Source organism: Styela clava, chromosome 7 (genome assembly GCF_964204865.1).
Source record: "Styela clava chromosome 7, kaStyClav1.hap1.2, whole genome shotgun sequence".
Lineage (NCBI taxonomy): Eukaryota > Metazoa > Chordata > Ascidiacea > Stolidobranchia > Styelidae > Styela > Styela clava.
The window spans coordinates 6,890,729-6,912,339 of NC_135256.1; the positions used below are offsets into that span (position 1 = coordinate 6,890,729).

A 21,611-nucleotide genomic window follows, 5' to 3' on the forward strand; every position below is an offset into this window, starting at 1 on the left:
ATCATCCTAAGCGTTTTTAGTAATTCGTATGCGTATTTTCGTACTCTAATTTCATAAAATCGAGTGCCATAAAAAGTCCCCAATTGAAGTGATAAAAAAGGAAAGCCCAAAAATACACCAACAGAAGCTTATAAGATTTGTTTCAGAAGTTTCTTATAGATACATATCTGTGACCACTCTCTTATGTTCGCCGATAAAAATATAATTTTTGACCCATTCATTGAAAAAGATTCGCCATCCCTGACATATGCTCTATTGCAGGGCTACTCAACTGGCGGACCGCGGTCCGAATCCGGACCTTTCGAGTATTTGATTCGGACCGCCCCTAATTCTTTATCTTCTTCAGATCATTAGACCCATTTTTGAAGTTTCATTCTATAAAATGACTTTTCTAGTTTTGAATATATATGAAAAGAACTATAACACCATAATAAGCAATTATGATTAGCTAATAATCATTAGCCGGTCGAAGAAGTGTGCGTTTGAGGGTGCCGATATATAAATTCTGGAAAGACCGGACCCAAATAATTTTGAAGTTTTGTATGCGGATCTTCGGTAAAAATAGTTGAGTAGTCCTACTCTATTGTATTAATGTATGCCTCTTCCTTAGCTTCATTTGGATAGAACGCTCACACAAATACGTTTGTTTTATTTTTGTATTCAAAATTGCGCTATATAGTTATTAAATGAGTTTAATAGTGAGACTGTAGAAAATTGAATTATTTTGAAAGCCACTTTGGGGTTTGTCAAGGTGAAGATAATTTACCTTTTGGAGTTAACTTTTGCGAGCTAGAAATTACTTTCTTTCTACTACACCAATACGCTGCCGGTTATATTTTATTGCATCAGTGGTTTTCAACAGGGATCCCGCGACACCCTATAGGGTTCCGTCCGTACAGCCCAAGAACTCCGTGAGCTTTCATTCAAATCCGAGAGTCTATAATCAAATACCTACTAAGTTTGCCACTATTATTAGACTTGCTACACCTTAAAGATTATTTTGTTTTGCCAGTATAGGGGTTGCTTTTATATATAGTTATAGTCAATTATTATTGTCTCATCAGGCTTCCGCTCCACCATAACGGTTGAAAACCGCTGACCACATAGCAAACTGAAAAATTGTTGGAATTGAAACGTCCTGTGTTGCGCAATAAATTTATACCGCTCCCAAAAAAGTTTTTGTTTGTTAATTATAAATAAAACATTAGCATTGTTTGGTGCTTCGACTGTCGCCAAAGGAACTAAAATTGGACATCCGTATCCAAAATTCCACATTGTAATTAGTTGCAAATATCTTTTACCCATTGAGTCAATAAAGCAGTGGTTTTCAAACATTTTAAGCCGCGCCCCCTTCTTAGAACTTTTCAAGTCTCGTGCCCCACCTCAAAAATGAACTAGCTAGCAATAAGCTAGATAATAACAAATATTGAGGCGAAAGTATGTTTTTTTTTTCAAAAAACACGCTAAAAATACGTGAATATAATGTAAATAATGAAGTGAATGAAAGGTTTTGAAATGAAAATATCCGGAATAAGGCGGGCAAGATCGCATCTAACGAATTTTTATTTAATTAGCTTCATGTCCCTCAAAAAATTGTCGACGCCTCCATTGTGGGGCGCGCCCCACCGTTTGAAAGCCACTGCATTAAAGGAATTTGTAGAAGTGTAAATATAAAAAGAACCCATGTGCTACAGATGGTTGTTTGATTACTAGCAAAGGCAACGTTTAAAATTAAAATGATTGAAAATAAAAATAAGAATAGTCAGTAACTTCAAATTATAATCAAATCAAATCAAATTTAAGCATGTATACTCAAAAAATTGATTGAGCTGTTAGCTAAACTATGTCTATATAAGTTCTGAATGAACATCAATTATTGTTTTAGTTCCAAAAGATGACGTGTTCTTCACCAAATGCCAAATTTAGTTTAGTTATCATCAAAGCTGAACCGCTCAACTCCCACTCAAGACCATCAGTTCCGCTTCCTGATTCAGCCCGGATGCTTTCACCTACAACCACGTTGTTTATGGTGTTTTCTTGAACTCCATAGATGGAAATGTTTTCAAAGTAAAGCGAAGAAATATCGAGTTTGGTTGGTGCTTGTTTTGTAATATTGATGTACAATGTGGACTGTGAAGTAAAAGAAACAATGAGCTATATACATGATGCAAATATTAATGGCATTCATGGAACAAAAAATGTGTCAAAAAATAAACGCTTCATTTATGAATTTGGAGTAGTTACGGTATGTCCATAGGTTCGTCATATCTTGTGACATTAATAAATATGACGTATAGTTTTATAGGCAGGCTTGTCCATGATACACATTTTTTTCTGTCCCGTCCCATCCCACAGCAATTTGAGCCTATCTCATCCCATGATATTCTTATTGGAAAAGAAAGTTCAAATTCAAAGAGTAGAGAGACATGAGAATTTAATCAGACATAAAATATATAACCCAAGTGTTTCAGAGTCTTGCTACAGCCTGCATACGGATCCACCGGCACAAAAGAATAGAAGAAGGATGTGTAGTTAGTCTCGCAGAAACCAAATCATTAGCTCAAATATATAAGCTCTATTTTAAATGTATGGTATCGACGCAGAATTGTGACTCAACTCAGTTTCATTGCATTTTTACCTACAGTTTAATTTCTACATCAAACATTCATCAAAGGCCCAAAATCGATTCATACCGCTTCACAATTGAACTTCATCAAAGCATATTCTCCATTTTCAATTGTATCAATAGAGTTTCCATCATCCCAGAACAAATCTCCTGTTGCTTTGTATTCTTCGTCTAGTGCTACAACCAATCCCATAGGATTCTGTCGACTGGAAAAAATAAATAATTGATCAGCGCGTAAGAATAATTATGATGAATTCATTTAGGTGTCATAACAGCGGTGTAAACAACGTTGTAGTGAAAAAAACTTTCTGTTTCCCTAATGAAACATTCTAGAGGCTTGAGGAAACCCTGTGCCATAGTGCTGGTGTCCTATTTGTGTAGCAGGAAAAAATGTGAATTTATTGTTAGCAAAATTTATCCTGGGAAAGGGAAATTTCACCCCAACGAGTGAATTTACCCCGCGTTAGGAAACTCTCACTCAGATGGATCAAATTTGTAAATATGCGATGAACATTACATCGCAACAAAAATTTACGACACCACAGCTACATAATCAATCGATGTGCTTACCTGTAATATGTATTATTACCCGGTTGTTGAGTCGGTAGAATATATCCGCCTAAAACGTGAACATTTATTTCATTTATAGCCGTAGGAAGATCGACATCTTGGCCGGTGTTCTCTACTTCTTCCCCACTAAAATAAAATAGTCATAACGAACAATTTTAATTGAATTGCACTGAAGAATGAGGCCTACATCCTTACTTCAAAAGCGAGTTTGAATTAAAGAAAAAACTGCGGAAATTCCTATCCAGTTGCTCGTAACATTGTCGTCTCTTCCAGTTCTCAAATAAATTTTAAAGCATCATTTTTGATTGCACAATTTTTTTTAACTGGAATATTTCAACTGAACGTCTTATGATTGGGGTAGTAGAGTAGACATAAAGATCATTTACAGTTGTAGTGAAAAGGAAAAAAATTGTTTTAATCGACAATACAGAAACAATACAAAATAACTTTTTACCGATTTCTATCAAAAATAATTTACTTGTCAGTCATATATGATAGGCGAAAATTTATCAAGTCAGTTGGTAAGAAATTATTTTGTATATACCTGTAATAATTATACCATCTTGCACTTGGAAAATAACCGGTCACCGCAGTCGCATCCTCTTCCACAACCGCTGTTATCAGGAGAGCAGACCCCCATAAAAATTGACGGTCGATAGTATATGTTTTGATGTCTGTGGGAAACCTATAATACCACCAGACCAGAATATATTTACAATAAAAAAATGTAATAAAAAAAACTAATTTAAAAAATTTCCCTGGTTTCCAATAATTTCCATCCAATAGTTATTCCATAGTCTATTCAATTTATCATCTCCAGTTATATAATAGTATACGGCCATAATTAAATTATGCCTACAAATTATGCCTGATGTGTTAAGAATCGCGTTAGGAATTGCATTTTTGAATATTATTATATATAAGTTTCTGATAGATGAATTGCTATAAAAGCACGTTGTTTATTTAATAATGAACTAAACTTACTGATGCATGAGAGCTCTGACCACTGTTGATCCAGTTGTATGTGCGTGGTAAAACAACGTATATAAATACGGAAGAAGTGCGTATCTTGTCTCCATTGCTGGCTTTATATTTTCAATAAATCTGCAGACACATTATATTGTTAGTAACAGTCTATTTATATAATGGAATGTTGGTTTTTACTACTACAGATTTAGTAAGAGTGAAAGATTTTGAAAAATTGATCAAATATTTTTTTCACACAATCTGAATATAAAATGAGTATATATAAGGTTTTCGAAAACAAATTTAAAAAATTTGGTGAGACGAAACGTTACAGAGATGCATTTGTGTTAGTGTGCAGCAACACTCTTGAATCAAACAATTTTTGCAGTATGGGAAATTGAGAATTTTTAATCTTACAATATATAAGTTTGATTGATGTGATGCTTTCGCATTTTATTTGTTTATCTCTATCCCGGATTCATTACAAGTTATTAAATGTGACTTCATAAGTCTAGTAAGTGAAATATGTACTACGAATATGAATAGAGAAGCATAAGTGCTATATATAAAACAAAATATATTTATTGATACATACTCTGTACCAAATACTGCTGGGTCTTGATCAATCGTGTGTTGTATATTGTGGTTTCTATAAAACGGATAAAAAGCACCAAGTTGCATCCACCGTAGACATAACTGCTCATTCGTGTCCTGAAAAAATCCGCAAACATCTGCACCGTTGTATGGAAATCCGAATAGAGTGAACTCAATCATTCCTAAATATTACTTTATGTTAACAACAAATTCTACCTAAAATCAAATATATTTGAGAGTCTGTTGAATGACACTATTTCGGCGCTTGAGTGAAATATTTGTTAGCCTTGCGCTTTGACGTTATTTTATAATTACTTTTGTTACTTCAGTAATTATCGTATTTAATGATCATATTGGATTAAGACATCCGCCCATCCCATGAAAAGTAACATCGTATCCTTTTCACAATATTATCACATATAGCAAATGTAGATGACAAATCTATAAAAAAGCAGTCAAATATTTTTCGAATGCAAAAAAGATAGTATATGGGACTAAATATTAGCTTACACATCTCATCGAATTTTCTCGTGCAAAATATTTTCATTTATGAATAAAAGACTAAATAAGATTTCACATGAAAAATTACAGTCAGTTCAAAATAACGAATATTACGACTATTTAACGCGTCGAATCATCGGGACGCCGATGTGACAGAGTAGCGTCGTTCTAGGAAAACAGAAAAAAAAATAAATAAACCTATTATAGATGCCTGAAGATGACTCCATACGCTTATGTTGTCTCCAAGCCAATGTCCGGAATATTTTCCAGCACCGGGATAAGTCGCTCTTGTGAGTACGATGCATCGTTCCCCCGTAGAATCTCTGACATCAATTTCGTATTTAACAATTTTATACAAAAAATAATTACCAGATTACCTCCATATTTTACAGTCTGGTCCTTTTTACCGTTATATTAACAGTTAGTTTTTGTATGAGGCTTACACTAGCCTATCGCACCTGTAAAATCCCCCGTACAGGTAGACACTGATATCTAACGATATGTAAGGTGCTATTATTTATTTGTGAACACCGGAATCTTTTCGGTTCGGCATCGCCTACGCCCTACACTATTTATTACACCTTGGGTGAGGTAGGAGCGTGGGGTAGTACCTGAGATTTTTAATTTGCAATGCTAACACAGTTAAGTTCATTTAGCATGTGTAGCATGTGTTTATGCTAGAATATTTTTATTAACCAATTGTTCCGATGAATACAGTCAGGTCAAAATCAACAGCACCGGACACTAAGTAACAAGTTTTATAGTAGAAATCGCTTTTTGAATTTTAATACCTGCATGCTTCAAGAGTAGGTAAGGTTTCACTCCAGCCGTAAAGACTGTGTAAATTGTAGTGTTCAGTGTACTTCTTCGTAACTGGATGATATTGAATTGTTTGCATACAAATCGAAAGATCGTAAATAGTATCTCCAGCCAGATCTGAAAATGTTAGGCAAATAAGATACAGAAAATTGTTAGTTTGTTAAGTACAGTGGTTTACAACCTTCTTCATTATGCATAAAAATTAATTTATTTATTCAATCTTAAATGATTATTTCTGTCCTTAGTTAGTGTTAGCATTCCCGCATTTGTACAGTATGAGTAGTTAATAATATGTGCTTAGTATTAGTATTAATGATAAAAACTCAAAAAGATTGGTAATATTGTAGCAAATACAAACTAAAATTCTCCCCCAAAACTTCCTCCTTGGAGAGAAATTCGTCTCCGGCTGGGAAACGTGGGTTAGAGGAAAAACAGATCAAGTTAAATGAAATTGACGCAAGGATGACAAAGAATACAATATCAAAAATGTGGGAGAAAGAATTTAAAAATTGAAATAGTGGATATTAGTATTGGTGGGATTCGAAATATCAACAACAGCTTCTCCTTTGCATCGAACCCACTAACAACGGGTTTTATGTGAGAAAACCATACCGGACTTATAGCTCCACAAAAACAACCACCCGAATTTTACCACTGAATGTAGGAAATATAAATACTTCTTACTTGGAAGATATGGTGGATTGTCGTGAATGCTCTCAGGACAGTTTCCTTCTGGACGTCCATTTGTAAACGAAGTCGGCTCATTCATATCCTAAATTTTTTTAGGTATTTTAGCTGAATTTTTTGCTATAGTGGTCCCTAAACACTTTTGTAAAATTGCTCCCATGCCCATTTGTGAACTCTTTATTTCACCCTCCCTGTACACGAAACTATACTTTATTCGTTCAATCTTTAATAGGTCCTTTGCCAGCGCTATGCGCAAGTCAAACTCCCGATTTTTTACAGTTCGAGTAGTTTATTATGTGTTCATGAATAAGTATTATATTAACACTGTATTAAATGCCTAGAGAATATTGGTAATACGACAGCAAATACAAAGCAAAATACCTCCCCCAAACGGCAAAATTGTAGAGGGGTTTTCACTCCCTATATTGGGTGCAGGGGAATCACTGGTGGAAGGTCTCACGTCTATAATGTAGTACTATATATGTAATGACTTACGTTACGTGTCAATATCCAATTTTTTTTTATATGCAAAAGGTGTAGCATACTTTAGTCAACAATGCACCGCAAAAGTATGTATAGTAATAATAAAAAATTCCTCATCCAAAACAGAAAAATTCTTCTCTTGGAAGAAATTCTCCACTTACACGTGGGAAACGTTGCTTTATTTAGTATCACATGCAAATTACAAAATAAAAATTAACTCACTATCCATAATCCGTCAAATTCTATTTTATCACGAAAATCAACAATTAACTGCTTCCACCACTTTGATGTGTTCGGATGAAAAAAGTCTGGGTATGCAGCATGTGCTCGATAGTTCTGAATATCATGAAAAATAGTTTAACCAACCTACATTATGATATTGATCTTATTTGAATTATGTAGATAGATAATTATAATTAAATATACATAGTGGGTGCACACATGGTGGGTTTTAGGGCAAGGGAAGGCAATTACTTTTCTGAGTGGGCCAGTTACAGATAATGGACTTGGTTATTTGGCCGGATACTCAAAACTCGATATAAAAACAGTTTATTTACAACCACTATGCTAAGTGCATATCCTAATAAGAAGCATAATGTTACAATTGGTGTCTTTGTGACGTTTTTTTCATCCATATTATCATCGTAAATTTCCAACATCCATAGAAACTAAAGTGGTAATATATAATATCGTGGTAATCAGAGAACCCGTCCTTGTTTTTTGTTTCAGACGTTAGACGACCGCAGCAAACGTGTATCACAGCTGACGACCAACTTCATATTTGGCGTACTGATAGTCATGTATTGAATTTATGTAATAGTCTCATGTTAATGTAGCACCTAGTGACATACGTACAGTATTTAAATTATGGAACTTGTTGCTATTGAGTTCAAAAGAAAACCTCATACCAAAATTTTTAATTCTCCCACTGGATATGGCCCTCTATTCTCGATACTTCAAAGTTTTATGTTCATATAAATCCCATATTTATTATCAATTCTCAGATTACCTCAACTTGATAGTCTTTGTCTTTTGACTTGTTGACATAAATTCCAGGCAGATCGGGCCATACTTTACCCCATGCAATTTCGCCATTGGGATATTTAATGAAGACATCATCCCGAACACCATTATCAAATGTTGGGTAGGGTTCAGTCTCATTCCCGCTGATGGCAGGATCTATGATAATGATATATCTAAAAATAAATGATTAGAATTTTCAAAAAATTCAACGCAGAAACTTTTATAACTGAATGGAAATATTTTTCCATTTATGGTATTTGTGATTAAATGAGAAACGAAGATTCAATTAGATATTTTTCCAATTATAACTTGGTGTGGGTATCTTCGAATACCTGATGATTTCATAATTGAGTGGCTTTTTTTTACAAATCGAATCTCCAATCCTTGGAAGATATAAAATAAGAAACAAGATGGCGCCGATTCGAAATTTTCGTCTAAACTGATTCGAATAATTTACTAATAATAATTTAATATTTCATTCAAAATGCCCAGTCGGAATTATAACCCATAAAACAGAAAAGTATATCGTATTATACATACAGCCTAACATGTAGTTATTTTATCAACAAAAATATAAAAGGATTTTTATATTTTATCAGATTCCTCCCGCTAAGATTTTTTTTTCGTGGAAACCCTTGGTGAAAAATCTAAAATCTAATCGAATGGTTACTTTGTCGTAACAACCTCATTTTGTATTCCGATTTCAAATTCAAAACAAAGTCTGTAATTCCGTTGTACGTTTCATTATCAATTGTAAAATCCAACTGACGTTCCATGTAGTCAATATCACTGTATTGGACATCCTGTGAATAGGACAATTAATTCCTAATACAAAAGTAAAAAGAAAATGATAAAGGTAAAAGTCATATATAAAATATATATAAACCAAAAATATTTATGAGGCAAAATAAAAATTTACTCAATTGAAAATTAGATGGAAGCAATAGCTCGGAAATAGTTTTTGTGATTTGTGCAATTAAATATCAGTGGTATTCAATAGGGGTCAAGTCAAGTCAAGTTTATTTTTTCCGACCAGTAAAAAACATATCGCAAGCACAAATTGAGAAAATGATAATTTTTACAGTTTTACTGGCAAAGGGGAGTCGCGTAGAAACAAAGCTGGTTATCGAGCAGCGACACCCAAGGTTCAAATATCTAATTTGAGTCAGTTAAAGTTCTAGAGTTCTGAAGCTACTGATATTGCCGGCGAGTATCGTATGAAATATCTAACTAACACCGCTTACCAGAGACATTACAGTCCTGGGGTTCCGCAAGTTTTAATTCAATTCTGAGTCTCTATATTATTATATGTATATTGTTTAAATAAAATCAGGACCTCCAGAAGTATGCGCACTAAGATGACGCACAACCTGAACATAATATGTGTGTACCGGTTAGGGTTCATGTTGTGCGACATCTTGGTCCGCATACTTCTGGAGCACCTAAAATCAAATACACGTGCGAATCTAATTATATGATAAGTGTGGTTGATACGTGGAAGGCCTTTCTTTATAGGTGTTCTGCGTCAAATTGGAGTTTCACACTTTTTGTTTGACACATTTTACGACACAAATATAATCATATATTAAATATACTTATCATCAATTGCATAAGGATTTTTCACCCTCTCGAAAGTTTCATCCACCCCAACAAGAAGATTAAAAACCCCTGCTAAATATAGTAAATTACAAAAGATTTATACTAACGTAAGGTATTCCAGATTTAAGATTACGGTCCACCACTTTAGTTAAGTTTTCCAAACTATTGTAACCCCATCTGCATAGCTGGAATCCCAATGACCAATAAGGTGGGAAATACGGCATCCCAATCATTCTCATATACTGGTGGTTGACTTCTTCTGGTGACGGGCCAAAGAAAATGTAGAAGTCTAGAATTCCTCCCACAGTACGATATGTTATGGCAGGTGTCGGCTGGAGCTCAACTTCTGCAGAATGAAATGATTCATAGTTCAAAGTCAGAAGACATGCGAGTATAGTTCCTTACTTTGAATAAAATTGAATCTAGTCTATATTAAACAAACATAACTAGGAAGAATATAAAGTTATTCGCGTTTTTATTGTGTCTACTCAGTTTTTAAAAATATTAATATTTGTATTAAATATTAATTATTAGGTTTTAGCGTTCAGAATTAGCGTTGATTCTCATCTTTTTAATTAACGCAAACCAGTTTCACGTTCATTAAACGAAACCATCTATATTGTCTGTTAATCTTGTTCCTGTTCCATCGAAAATCCCGAATCAAAAAAAAATATCAATTTAGCGTAATCAGAAGTCGTCAATCACTCAAATGCACAACATGTCCTTCCTTTATTATCTAGCGCGCAGTGTTTAATTCCTATTCAAGATTGTATTAATTGAAAGTAGGGCGCTCCGAGAGTATTCGTACCAAGATGACGCACAACCTGAACAACCCCAACCTGGTACACATACTATGTTCAGGTTTTTCACCATCTTGGTACAAATAATTCAGGAACACCGAAGGTATAGACTTCGAGGTCGTAATATTAGGCGACAAGACGCACCCAAAAATCGTGCAATAGCTTTATCTTAGAATAATACTTCGACAAAGGTTTATCGCTTCATCACTCTATAATTGTATCCATAAAATCGTATTGTACTGGGAGACCTCATTATATTTTAGTGCTATCTATTATTATACAGACGTTGAAATTTATAGTTTTGGTAATGGACTATTCAGTCAGTTTACCCATAGCATTACTATTGACAAATAGTACTCCATATGCATTTCCATCCCCTTCCATACAAGTGAAATATGTCTGCACTCCGTATAAGTTGAAATCGGGCTGTAAAAACATATAATTCACTGGAAAGACTTTTTTGTTATGATACGTTATGATATGCAAATCTTAGACAAAGCTCAAGTTATAATAAAATATAGAATGTGCTTTCAACGCGCTTGTGAAACTTAGACGAGACTAAAGATGATTTGTATGCGATATTTATAATATGAAACGCTTAACGGCTTGAGCCAATCAAATTCTTCTTTTCGTAGTTATAACAAATTTTGAATATTTGTTTCTATAGCAGGGCTCATCAACTATTATTACCAAAGGATTCGTATTGTATACAACACTTTGAAACTACTGGAATACGGTATTTTCAGAAAATATATTTAACAGTGCGCCTGAATATATTTCAGTGTTTTCAACTTTGAGGGTAAAATATTAACAGAAAAATAATCTGTGGTGAACTGAGTAAACGTAAAGCGCTTGTATTCTAGTTATTCGTTGATCAAGACTAGGGATGTAAGTTTCGAATATTTTTTTTTTCGAATCGAATACCGAATATTTTTTTTTCGAATCGAATATTTTCGAATCGATTCTGATTAGTACAACATCACTTTTTCTTTGACTTTATTCAACACACACAAGGTTATTTTTCAGTAAACACGCATATTAATACATGCACGCATAATAATGTTCAATTGAGGTGAACAATAAACTAGCAATCATTCACTGCTGCATCAAACTTCGGTTGCAGTGCAAGAAGTTTAACTCATTTACGTGTGTACCACTGAGTCTGGTTCTTAATCTGGAAACTGTCAAACCAGCAGAAGAGAAGGCTCTCTCCGCTGGTGCTGACGTACACGGTATAGCCAAGTACCGAATGGCCATTTTGTGTAGGGATGGAGAATCAGTTTTTCGGGCATGCCACCACAATAATGGGTTTAACCGCTCTGTATTTCTGTCCAATTTCTCTTTCAAGTACTGTGAAATTTCCTCCGACACTTTAGATGCATATCCTTCCGATTCAGACGAGCTTGACTGTTCAATCCCTATCGAAAAGAGTCCTTGGAGAGAAATTTGTTCCACCTCTGGAGCAGTAACCGCAGAAGGTTCAACGTGTATTTCATCTTGTATTTCTGGCATTGAAGCTTTAGTGGCTTCCATTTCTAGAGAAACTCTGACCTCGAAACACAAAAAAAAAATATTATATGGGTTTGTACAAGTCTATAAATGATATGAAAGGGATAATGTTAGTTGAACCACTTGTATAACTCACACAATGAACAACAGAATCCAGAATACTACCAACACATGTAAAAGAAAAAATCACAGTTGCAAATTAGGAACATCACAGCCTATGCGTTTGAAAGAGTAATTTTGACCTGACTTCACAAATTTAAGAAATACAATGGTATACCAGATTTTAAGTGAATATTACCTGGACTCTGAAAGAACGATCAAAAAATTTCCCTTTATGACAAGGATGGAGCCATGTTGCTTTTTGGAACAAGTTGACCTCTTCTTGACTGGGTATTTCCAGTATAGAACGAAATCGAAGTTTGAGAGAATTTATGAGAGTGTTGCAAAATTCATTCGTAATAGCTGATAGTGTCCCACCCTCATTTCTCTTTTCCTCACAATGGCCCAACAGCCCTTTTGTGAGAGGAATCAAAGAGGAAACTGTTACATAGTCACCTTCAAGATGGTCAGAGGCAGCCTGTCAAAATATGAAACAAATAATTTTATTTCATACATATATGTGCTGCTAACAAATATCAAGAGATATGCAAAGTAATTTACACTACCTTGAAGGGTTCTAAAATCTCTGCTAGCACTGTAAGCATATTCCATGTTGTTTCACCTAATTCCAGGTGACTTGCTGCTGTTCTAGGAGTAATTGTTGGGTCACATAATACAGATCGAATAGTCCATTGATGAGAGATCAAATTTTTTATCATAACATAAGTGGAATTCCATCTTGTAGATACGTCGATTGGCATTTCTATTGAAGGAGATGTGCCATCCTGAGCATGTCGATGTCTTAAAGTTGTCATAGCTTTCGTTGATCGGCGAAAGTACTGCACCAAATGACGAGCTCCAGCTGCAAAAACGAAGAAATTATTGCACTTAACAATACAAATGCTTACAATGAAATAATAACCTATGCAGATTAAAAAATATGCATTTTTTCTCTCATAAATTAGGTTTTTACAAAGACAAGTAATTTTAGTTAATAAACCTTTTCAACATAAATTAAAATCACCTAATGCATGAGATATTTCTTCAATTTTTAAGCCATCTTTGATGCAGAGCTGAATCGTATGTGCAGCGCATCTAATATGGTACCAACCATATTCTTCGTAAAGTGAACGACAAGCTGACACCACATTTGCTCCATTATCTGTTGTCACTGAGAGCACCTTTGTCGGGCTGATATCAAACTCACTCAATGATTTTAAAATTTCTGATTTTATATTTTCTGCCGTTTGAGCCTCATCCATCTGTTCTGTTGTCAATACATACTTGAGTAATTGACCATCGCTCGGATCTACGAAATGGGCAGTGACAGTTATATATGCTTGCATTCTTGCACTGGTCCACATGTCTGTTGTAAGTGAGACAGATTTTTCTTTTATGGCCCCTATTATGTTAATAAGCTTTTCTTTACATTCTTTATACCTCCTTTCAATATGTTTAGTTACAGTGTTACGCCCGGGTAATACATAGCCTGGCTGTAAGTGATGTATCAGTGAACGAAAATGCTGTCCCTCAACAAGGTTTATTGGCCGGAGGTCTCCAACAATAACTTCAGTTATCAATCTATCTATTGTCTCACACTGACCCTTAGTTATTGGCTTGAAATAGGCAGTCAAGCTGCTTTGCTGAACTGAAGAAGTTCTGGAATTAAAAGAACAACAGGTTAACCTCATCTCAAGACTGCAAGAGGACTTGTTGAATAAAGTCCACTATCCAGACTATCTGACTACAGGACTATGTTTCACCAAAAACTACAGACAGGCAGAACTACTGACAGACTGAACTAACAGAAATTCATAGCATGTAGCGGCTTAAGCGGACGAAAATTAGAAAACAAAAAGATAAATATACGGGTGTACAGGATAAATATGTAAATCCTATCCTAAGCTATTGACTTACCCAGCATGAACAATGTTTCGGGGAGCAAAGGTGTCCTCACATGTAGGCCTATCCTTCACGTCCTTAGGCCGGATAGGGCTTGAAATGCCAGTTGAGGCGGTCACAAACGTATGCTTCCTCCGTAAATGGTTTAGCAAGTTTCCGGTAGTGTTTTGATACACAAATTTTTCCTTGCAAACAGAGCACAAGGTGTAAAATGTGCCATTTTCCTCCAGCGGCGTACAGAAATAATTCCACACAACAGACGTCGGCCGCCTACCCTGTTTTCTGATACCGGGTTTCGACTTCTTATTGATGTTTTGCATCTATCAGTTTATGAAATACACGTTTGAAACATACGATGGCATTACAATTGCACGAAGCGACTAAAATAAACGTGCGGAGCTCGCTCGTAGCCACAATAAACATGTCTAAACCAGTCACTTTGGTCTAAACTTGTCCCGGCGACATAGATAAATAGTCGATAAGGCGCAAATTTAACAATTAATCGATTTTATTCGCTGGCCAACGTGACGTTTGTCTTACGACGCGGAGAATGCATTATTTCAATTGATTTTTTTTTAATCAGAATCACGGCTCTTTTTTGAAAATTGCTTCGAATCGATTCGAATCAGATTTGATTCGAATCGATTCGATTCGAAATTCTGAAACTTACATCCCTAATCAAGACAGTGCTATCCCCGTTTTATGTATAAGCAAGCGCAAATGTGATCAAGTGATAAAAAAAATACTCAAAATCTACAAATAAAACCGGATCGGGCTGCTGTCCGTCAGTTGAGTACCCCTGTTATAAATAAAACAATATAGAACAACAATAAATCCCCAGATTTCACCTTGAAGTGATTATGAATGGCATATATTGTTAAATGATTGGTAAAGTTTGATGCTGCTGTCCAATTACAAATTTTGTATAATCACCTTGACGTTTTGATCAAACGTGAACATCCCATAGGTGATCCAATTCATATCATGCTTTAATGTTTCGTGCATGTGTTCACCAAACCCATAAATATATTCGGAGGCAACTTTAGTTGAAATTTGTAGAAACTGTTCAGCAAACATCATTTGACCGAGCGATGTATCAAAGCTAAATGGATACAAAGCACGTGAAATAAAATAAGAAAAATCAATTGTTCCTATGGAATTAAACTATAAAAAATATTCTACGCGGCAGCGAGTTCCATTCGCATCTAAATAGGTAACGTTGCCAAGCTATTTTATTGCACTACAAACACGGATGCAAATATTTGTAGATGGTAAACACAATGTGACAGCAGGAGTCTTTGTTTCAATACACGCAGGACTTCTGATTAATCATCAAACGTACTTTGTGTCTCGAATCGCTCCCATATTAGCGGCGATAAGAATTTGTGATGATCTATTGTGAAACGAGTGAATTAAGCACCCAATTTCAATTCACCACCTCACTTGTTAATATTCGTCAATTAAGTCATTGCCAAATATTGTTAGAATTTAAGTTTTGTCGTTATAAAAGATAGACAGCCGATGGTTTTCAAAGCATATTACTGTTTATTGCCTCAACAATCGAACAGTATTTAACAGCCGATGTCAAAATTGCAATGGACGTTGAAAATATATCTCGTGTCTAACAATTTAATAAAAAATCCAGTTAAAGCCTTACAGTATTTTCCCCGTGGCGACTCTTGTTACTTTTACTCCAAAGTTTTCACCGTCGTCAGAATGTTCGACTTTGTAAAGCGGAGAACTTATTGTTTCTTGAGCAGGATGTTCCAAAGGTACTTCGTATCTTTCAATATCTTTTGGATATATCTAGATATTAGAAGTAAATTTCATTTGTAACATAATGTAATTCCAAAACTGTTAAAATATGAATCATCCTAGTAAATGTATGTTATATATCACTATTATATTCTACAATGAAATGCTTATATAATTAGAGGACATGTATGCCAAGTATATCTGTATATATAACATCTGAATAGACAGTAGATAGTTAGACAGTAGCCATGTACACAAATATTATGAATAGGAATTTACAGAAATTCTTGTATGTAAGGAGCTGGTTTTGAATAAATATAAAATCATGAATTAACATCCTGATTCGCAGTAAGGTTGACTCGGTTACATGGTCCTTTCACGATATTTGTTTAGACTGTCAATATCTTCGAAATTTACTTGACAAACTATTTTATTTAGCATTTATATATACACAAAAAAAAAATTAATACTCTTGTTACTGTACCTTGATTTGTAAAGATGTATCCGATATAAACATTGATGACATTTTCACAACTATTTTATTCAGCAGTTATACATGAAAAATTCAATAGTTAAGATACCTTGATTCGCAAAGATGTATCTGATATAAACATTGAAGAGGCCACAATATCGGTATATTGTTTTCCATAAAATTTTCCGGCGTTTGGATCACTTAGTTTTAACTCGCTTGTGAATCCAGTATCATCACTGCCAACAGTATCTCCACTTAGCCCATAGAAGCTAGACCGACCAAAGTAACAACTGGGAACACCGGGTTCTGTGCTGTCCGACCAAAAGCAACTGAATAAAAGGATTCTTTATATTATAATCTTCTACAGCCAGTAAAAATTAATTTCACACAAATTACGAGATAAAATTTGGTTTTACTAGAGAAGGAAAGCCGTGGGGAACCAAATCTGGTTATCGAGCAAAGGCATGACCAGTGAGTATGGCTTGTGCGAAGTTCCCAACAAATATCGCTCTAGAAGATTTCATTGAAGTGAAGACTGGATGTTCATTGTATTTCCACTTTTACTGGACTAATTCGAGCAAAATTACACTCAATGTAAAGAATAATTTGGGGTATTTTGAAGGTAATAGCCATTCATGAAATTATAATGGTGAAGTGTTGGACGGTATGCACTGACTACAAAAATGGGGAAAACTGGTACAAGAAATTAAATATAATTAAACAGAACCAGGCTTCATGGTGTTTAACAGTTGACAGGCAGAATAATGTAGGAATATATTGAGATTTTAATATAAATGCATAGCATCAACAAAACGAAGGTCACAAACAAACATTGAAAACTATGCGAATTAAAAAAACCCAGTCTCCTTCCACACCAATTAACCTAAATAACAGAGTATAGACAGACCTAATATATACATATGTAGCTTTTTCGGAGTTTATTATAATAACTCGAATCAGCAATTGATATAAGCTTTCAAATTTGCAGTTATACCTTGTTTTTTCTGGAAAAGCGATACCATAATCTAGCGCGAGCTTATTATAATATACTTGCTATTTCGTGGAAAGAGATTCTGCTGCTATTCCTAAAGTATATTAGTTAAACGCATTATATAACAAGTTAGAACGCTATTCATTCACAGAAACTTTTATTCTCTTAATTTGGACAACTATTACATAATATTAATTAGGAATTGTCTCACACATTAATTTGTATTATGATATCAAATTGTAATTTTATTAAATTTGATTTTATACTCATAACATGTGCACGATGGACCGCTTTGTCATAAAATTTTGTAGCCAATAAAAAAACAAGTATATTGAGGTTTGATACTAGGTTACCATGCTTATCGGCATGGCTTGGCCAAACGACGACATGTATTTTTAGGAAAGTATTATGTAAATAAGTCGCTTTTATGATGCCACAAAGTCCCCAAATAATCAGAGTCAAATGGGTTTTTGTGCTATCCCGCTCGTACTCACCCTCTTTCTATACACAGTTCTAGGGTTGGGTCATCAACTCCTGGTAGACAGTTAAATTTTTCGTTGTCCAAAGGTTCCGTCGTAGGCGGAGGAACTGTTATAATATTGTTTGGTTGAATGGCAAAATGGCAGTTACCGATGAGAAACACACTTGTTTGGTGCTGGTGTTTTAAAAGACTTTAGAATGAATTGAAAAATTTAAAAAAGCAATTACAAAGTTTCAACGTTTATGTTTTATTTGTGTGAGCTATATCACTCATTATATGTGCCATCAAAATTACACTTCTCTCGCTTATCATATTATTGAATTGCATGTCTCAAATGCCACGCCTTAGGATCACATCACTTTATCTCCGGTTTTTCGTACTATAGTAAATCGATAGCAAGGTAATAAAGATAGTCATACAAAATTGTAGAGCAATCATTCAACTTTTTACTTCTATATCCCTCCCTGTTTGTTTGCTCCCTCAATCACTTTATTGATACTCACCGATCACTTTAAAATAAACAGGAAGAATTACAATAAGAACAACAACAGCAAATGCTGCAATAATCCCTGTAATTTTCATGAAAGTTTTATTGCTGTCTTCATCGCCAAAAAAGCCATTCTTCTTCCCTGAGGAAACCTAAATATTGAGCATGGAAGGATAGAATTTTAGAAACATTTTAATTATGCTGGAGGTTTACCTAATTTAGGGCACAGACAAATTAAGCTCTAAGATTCTTGGATAAATGTAACCAAACTCGTCTATCCATTACAAATATTAAACAAATGTCACAAATTTAATTCAAAAATTAAGATTTAAGTGCATCTCAAAATTATTTTTAAAACATTATTCAATTGACAATGAGTTTTATTTATTTTCAAAAGTAGAAATCACTGAATTATGTTAGAAATGATTGTGTTTACCTCTGAATCCATGTCACTCCCGTGTGCATTATTTTGTGGCATAGTTGATTCTGATTTTTCAGGCTGTCTAACTATTGTGAAATGCGCTGAGAGTTAAATCTACCTGACGGATATACTACAAGATTATGTAGTAATAAATTAAAATTAAATCATTTAGGCAATGCTGTCCGAATGATGGGAACTTACTTTAATTTTAATGCATCGTCTCATATTTTAACAATGACTTTTCTTTACGTACTTTGTAAGCCAGATATGCTTATAGGGACCCGACTCCATTTTATTATACTCGTAAGAAAGCCAAATGTTAACGAGGCATTATTCGCTTTTTATTATCATTACATAGAGGAACGTGTCGTTGAAATTAATTTTCTTTTACGGGTATGGTATCTAAACGAAATATTTCATAAATAACGAATAAATTCAACAACCAACCATTTGATGAACAAAATTCAAGGCCGGAAATTTTTCTACTCCTGAACTGTAGCACCCTAGCAAAACACAACAGCAAGTACCACGATGTCACTAATTTTAGAACTCTCTATACAATTCCTAGAATATTTTTGCTGGCAGCAAATAACGGTCGGACCGCCTGCCTTCTGCAACTGGTGAAGTTTTATCAGTACTTGTATTTAATAAGGCTTTATTATTTGCTTTCCTTTTGGTTACATAAGAAAAGTAAGCGCAAAGTTTGTAAACAACTTAAAGACGTAATGTTTTCCGCGCTTCCCCCAATCCTCCATCATTTTCAACTTAGTAGCATTGATGTCAAAAGTAAAATAAACACGTTCGACTAAGTTAATTAGTAACAAAGGCGCTCTTGTTAGAATATTTAGGACGACCAAAGTTTTTTAAGTTAGCGGTAAATAATGTTATCAGTTAGTGGAAAATTCGTTCCAACATGGAGATTGATGACCATTTGTGCAATTCTTGAACTATGTATTCTATACCACATCAAAATTCATTTAGGAACACATCTCCTCCAGATAATGCTGTAATCGCATGAAATCTAGAGAATACAATACATCTCTAATCATCCCACCTCATATGTTAGCCTTATGATACCGACAAATATATCAATATTAGCAACAATAAGAGCTATGGACAAATTCCAAGGCGTTCGTGGTCAAGCTTATTATTCTATTTAATCTGAAAAATTGAATTTTAATTCAAAAAAGTTTAAATAATGTTGCCGTCTAATGTGCATTCAATAATGTCAATGAAGTGCAGTGTTTATTACAATCGACCAATTTGTTTTCTCGACACGGCTGAGCTTCTGTTTTTTCGTATTTTCTTGTTTCTACTGATATATATTATACTGATGCAAAAGAAATCCATGTCTTGCATTCTATTTGTTTATGGTTTCTCTTACGCCTTTTCTATTAGTAATTTATTGACTTTGAAGTGGGCCAATTTAAGTGGGTTAACGACATTTTAGTCATCAGCTATATTTCGTGATATTCGAGCTATAGTTTTGTTTTATGTGCTTTCGTTTAAAATGTTTACAAGATTTCATCTTAGTAGAACCCAGAACCCTTTTATTAAAGCAATTCTCTCACATTCAATTATATTGCGTTCATTTTTCAAGTACTTTGCCTATTTGCCGATCGAAGGCATTTTGCGCTGAGTTGCAGATGTTATTTGGTTATTTCGTTTCCGCGACATACCGAAAACACAATGGGCCGACAATAAAATTTATTACAACTCTAACTCTATTACAACTAACTTGCAATATGGGTACATTACTACTTTATCGGTCAAAAATGTAACCTGACACGAGCGTGTGTAGCATTTTATCATCAACAATGTTTACCCTACGCAAGATATCAACAGCGTGTGTTACATATTTACGTCGTAAAAACATTTTTTGCCCTGTACGTCAGTTAACAACATTTGTGCATCGTGGTTGATGCCAGAATGATGCCTTGAACAGAATGTAGTCTGAATAACAAGTCGAGTTACAATTTGACAAGTTTTGCTAATCCAGTACCCTAGTGACGACTTGTGCAAAGCCTTGAGCTGAGAAAACGTGTGTAGATTTGTGAAAGCACAATAAATATAATATAGGAAAGACTATATATAACTAGGTGCTACGGAATGAGGAATATATAATTTGTTGAGGCTGATTATGCGTTGGGGGCGGACTGGCGGTTGGGACCTATGCGAAACGGGTCGGGTGGGACCTTATCTTAATGGAGATATTGCCTGAGAAATAAGCTTTTACATTTTATTATTTTTTGAAACTAGACCTTTTTTTGAAACTGTTACAGATTCTGCATGCATATTGCTAACTGAGATAAGTACGCCTCTCGCCGTTTAGGTTCTTACCGATTTCAATTATGGTGCCTTGCAGCGACGGAAGTTAGACACCTGATACTTTGCTAAAAGGCGCAATCGGAGTTCTTGCGATGTTAGATTATGATTAATTTTGGAGTGAAAAGCCTTGAAAATGAGTCATAGTGCAAGGAAAGCAAATGAGTTGCTGATTAAAGTCTTCACGTATTAAAATATTTCTTTACGATTTCATTAAAGGTTTATAACGAATAAATATATCTATCATTTATCTTTATACTGCTATTTTCTGTAAAATAAATTTTTTACTCTTCTGATCACCCTGTATATGAATAAAATTTCGGGTGAAGTCGGGTCCCAGATAGCAGAGTCCGTAGATAACATTGAATAAAATAATGGAAATAGCCACCTTGCAGCATCTTTGAGCACTTAAAGTTGACTGTTTTGAAAAAAAAAAAAATTCGAATAAAAAAATAATAACTCAATAACAGCAACAAGAGAACAATGCTCAAATATTTAGAA

General features: G+C 34.5%; 2 protein-coding genes across 2 annotated transcripts in view; both read right to left on the reverse strand.

The window, feature by feature from the left end:
- The window catches only part of LOC120327875 (maltase-glucoamylase-like), a 49,187-nt gene extending 30,270 nt beyond the window's left edge, over positions 1–18,917 (reverse strand). Inside the window, exons 1-20 of the mRNA XM_078114376.1 lie at positions 18,801–18,917; positions 18,381–18,516; positions 17,891–17,984; positions 16,515–16,734; positions 15,836–15,984; positions 15,112–15,280; positions 10,998–11,094; positions 9,976–10,214; positions 8,954–9,072; positions 8,256–8,442; positions 7,469–7,582; positions 6,761–6,848; positions 6,049–6,193; positions 5,456–5,580; positions 4,758–4,938; positions 4,181–4,300; positions 3,741–3,881; positions 3,197–3,322; positions 2,694–2,832; positions 1,885–2,130 (exon numbers count right to left, since the gene is read on the reverse strand). Of these exons, the coding sequence (XP_077970502.1) occupies positions 1,885–2,130; positions 2,694–2,832; positions 3,197–3,322; positions 3,741–3,881; positions 4,181–4,300; positions 4,758–4,938; positions 5,456–5,580; positions 6,049–6,193; positions 6,761–6,848; positions 7,469–7,582; positions 8,256–8,442; positions 8,954–9,072; positions 9,976–10,214; positions 10,998–11,094; positions 15,112–15,280; positions 15,836–15,984; positions 16,515–16,734; positions 17,891–17,984; positions 18,381–18,516; positions 18,801–18,842 (2,877 nt within the window). The 5' untranslated portion in view covers positions 18,843–18,917. The remainder of the gene's footprint in view (positions 1–1,884; positions 2,131–2,693; positions 2,833–3,196; positions 3,323–3,740; positions 3,882–4,180; positions 4,301–4,757; positions 4,939–5,455; positions 5,581–6,048; positions 6,194–6,760; positions 6,849–7,468; positions 7,583–8,255; positions 8,443–8,953; positions 9,073–9,975; positions 10,215–10,997; positions 11,095–15,111; positions 15,281–15,835; positions 15,985–16,514; positions 16,735–17,890; positions 17,985–18,380; positions 18,517–18,800) is intronic.
- On the reverse strand, positions 11,391–14,578 carry LOC144425150 (zinc finger BED domain-containing protein 6-like). Its single transcript, XM_078114545.1, has 4 exons — positions 14,194–14,578; positions 12,843–13,138; positions 12,476–12,754; positions 11,391–12,219 (listed from the first exon to the last, which is right to left on the reverse strand). The coding sequence occupies exons 1-4, from the start codon at positions 14,198–14,200 to the stop codon at positions 11,764–11,766; spliced, it is 1,038 nt and encodes a 345-aa protein (XP_077970671.1). The 5' UTR covers positions 14,201–14,578; the 3' UTR covers positions 11,391–11,763.
- Positions 18,918–21,611: the final 2,694 nt, after the last annotated feature.

Excerpts from the sequence above, each read along its gene's own strand:
- LOC144425150 (XM_078114545.1), bottom strand. Across the intron at positions 12,755-12,842 it reads AGATTTTAGAACCCTTCAAG|GCTGCCTCTGACCATCTTGA; the intron begins GTAGTGTAAATT and ends ATATTTTGACAG. Across the intron at positions 12,220-12,475 it reads ATCGTTCTTTCAGAGTCCAG|GTCAGAGTTTCTCTAGAAAT; the intron begins GTAATATTCACT and ends TTGTGTTTCGAG.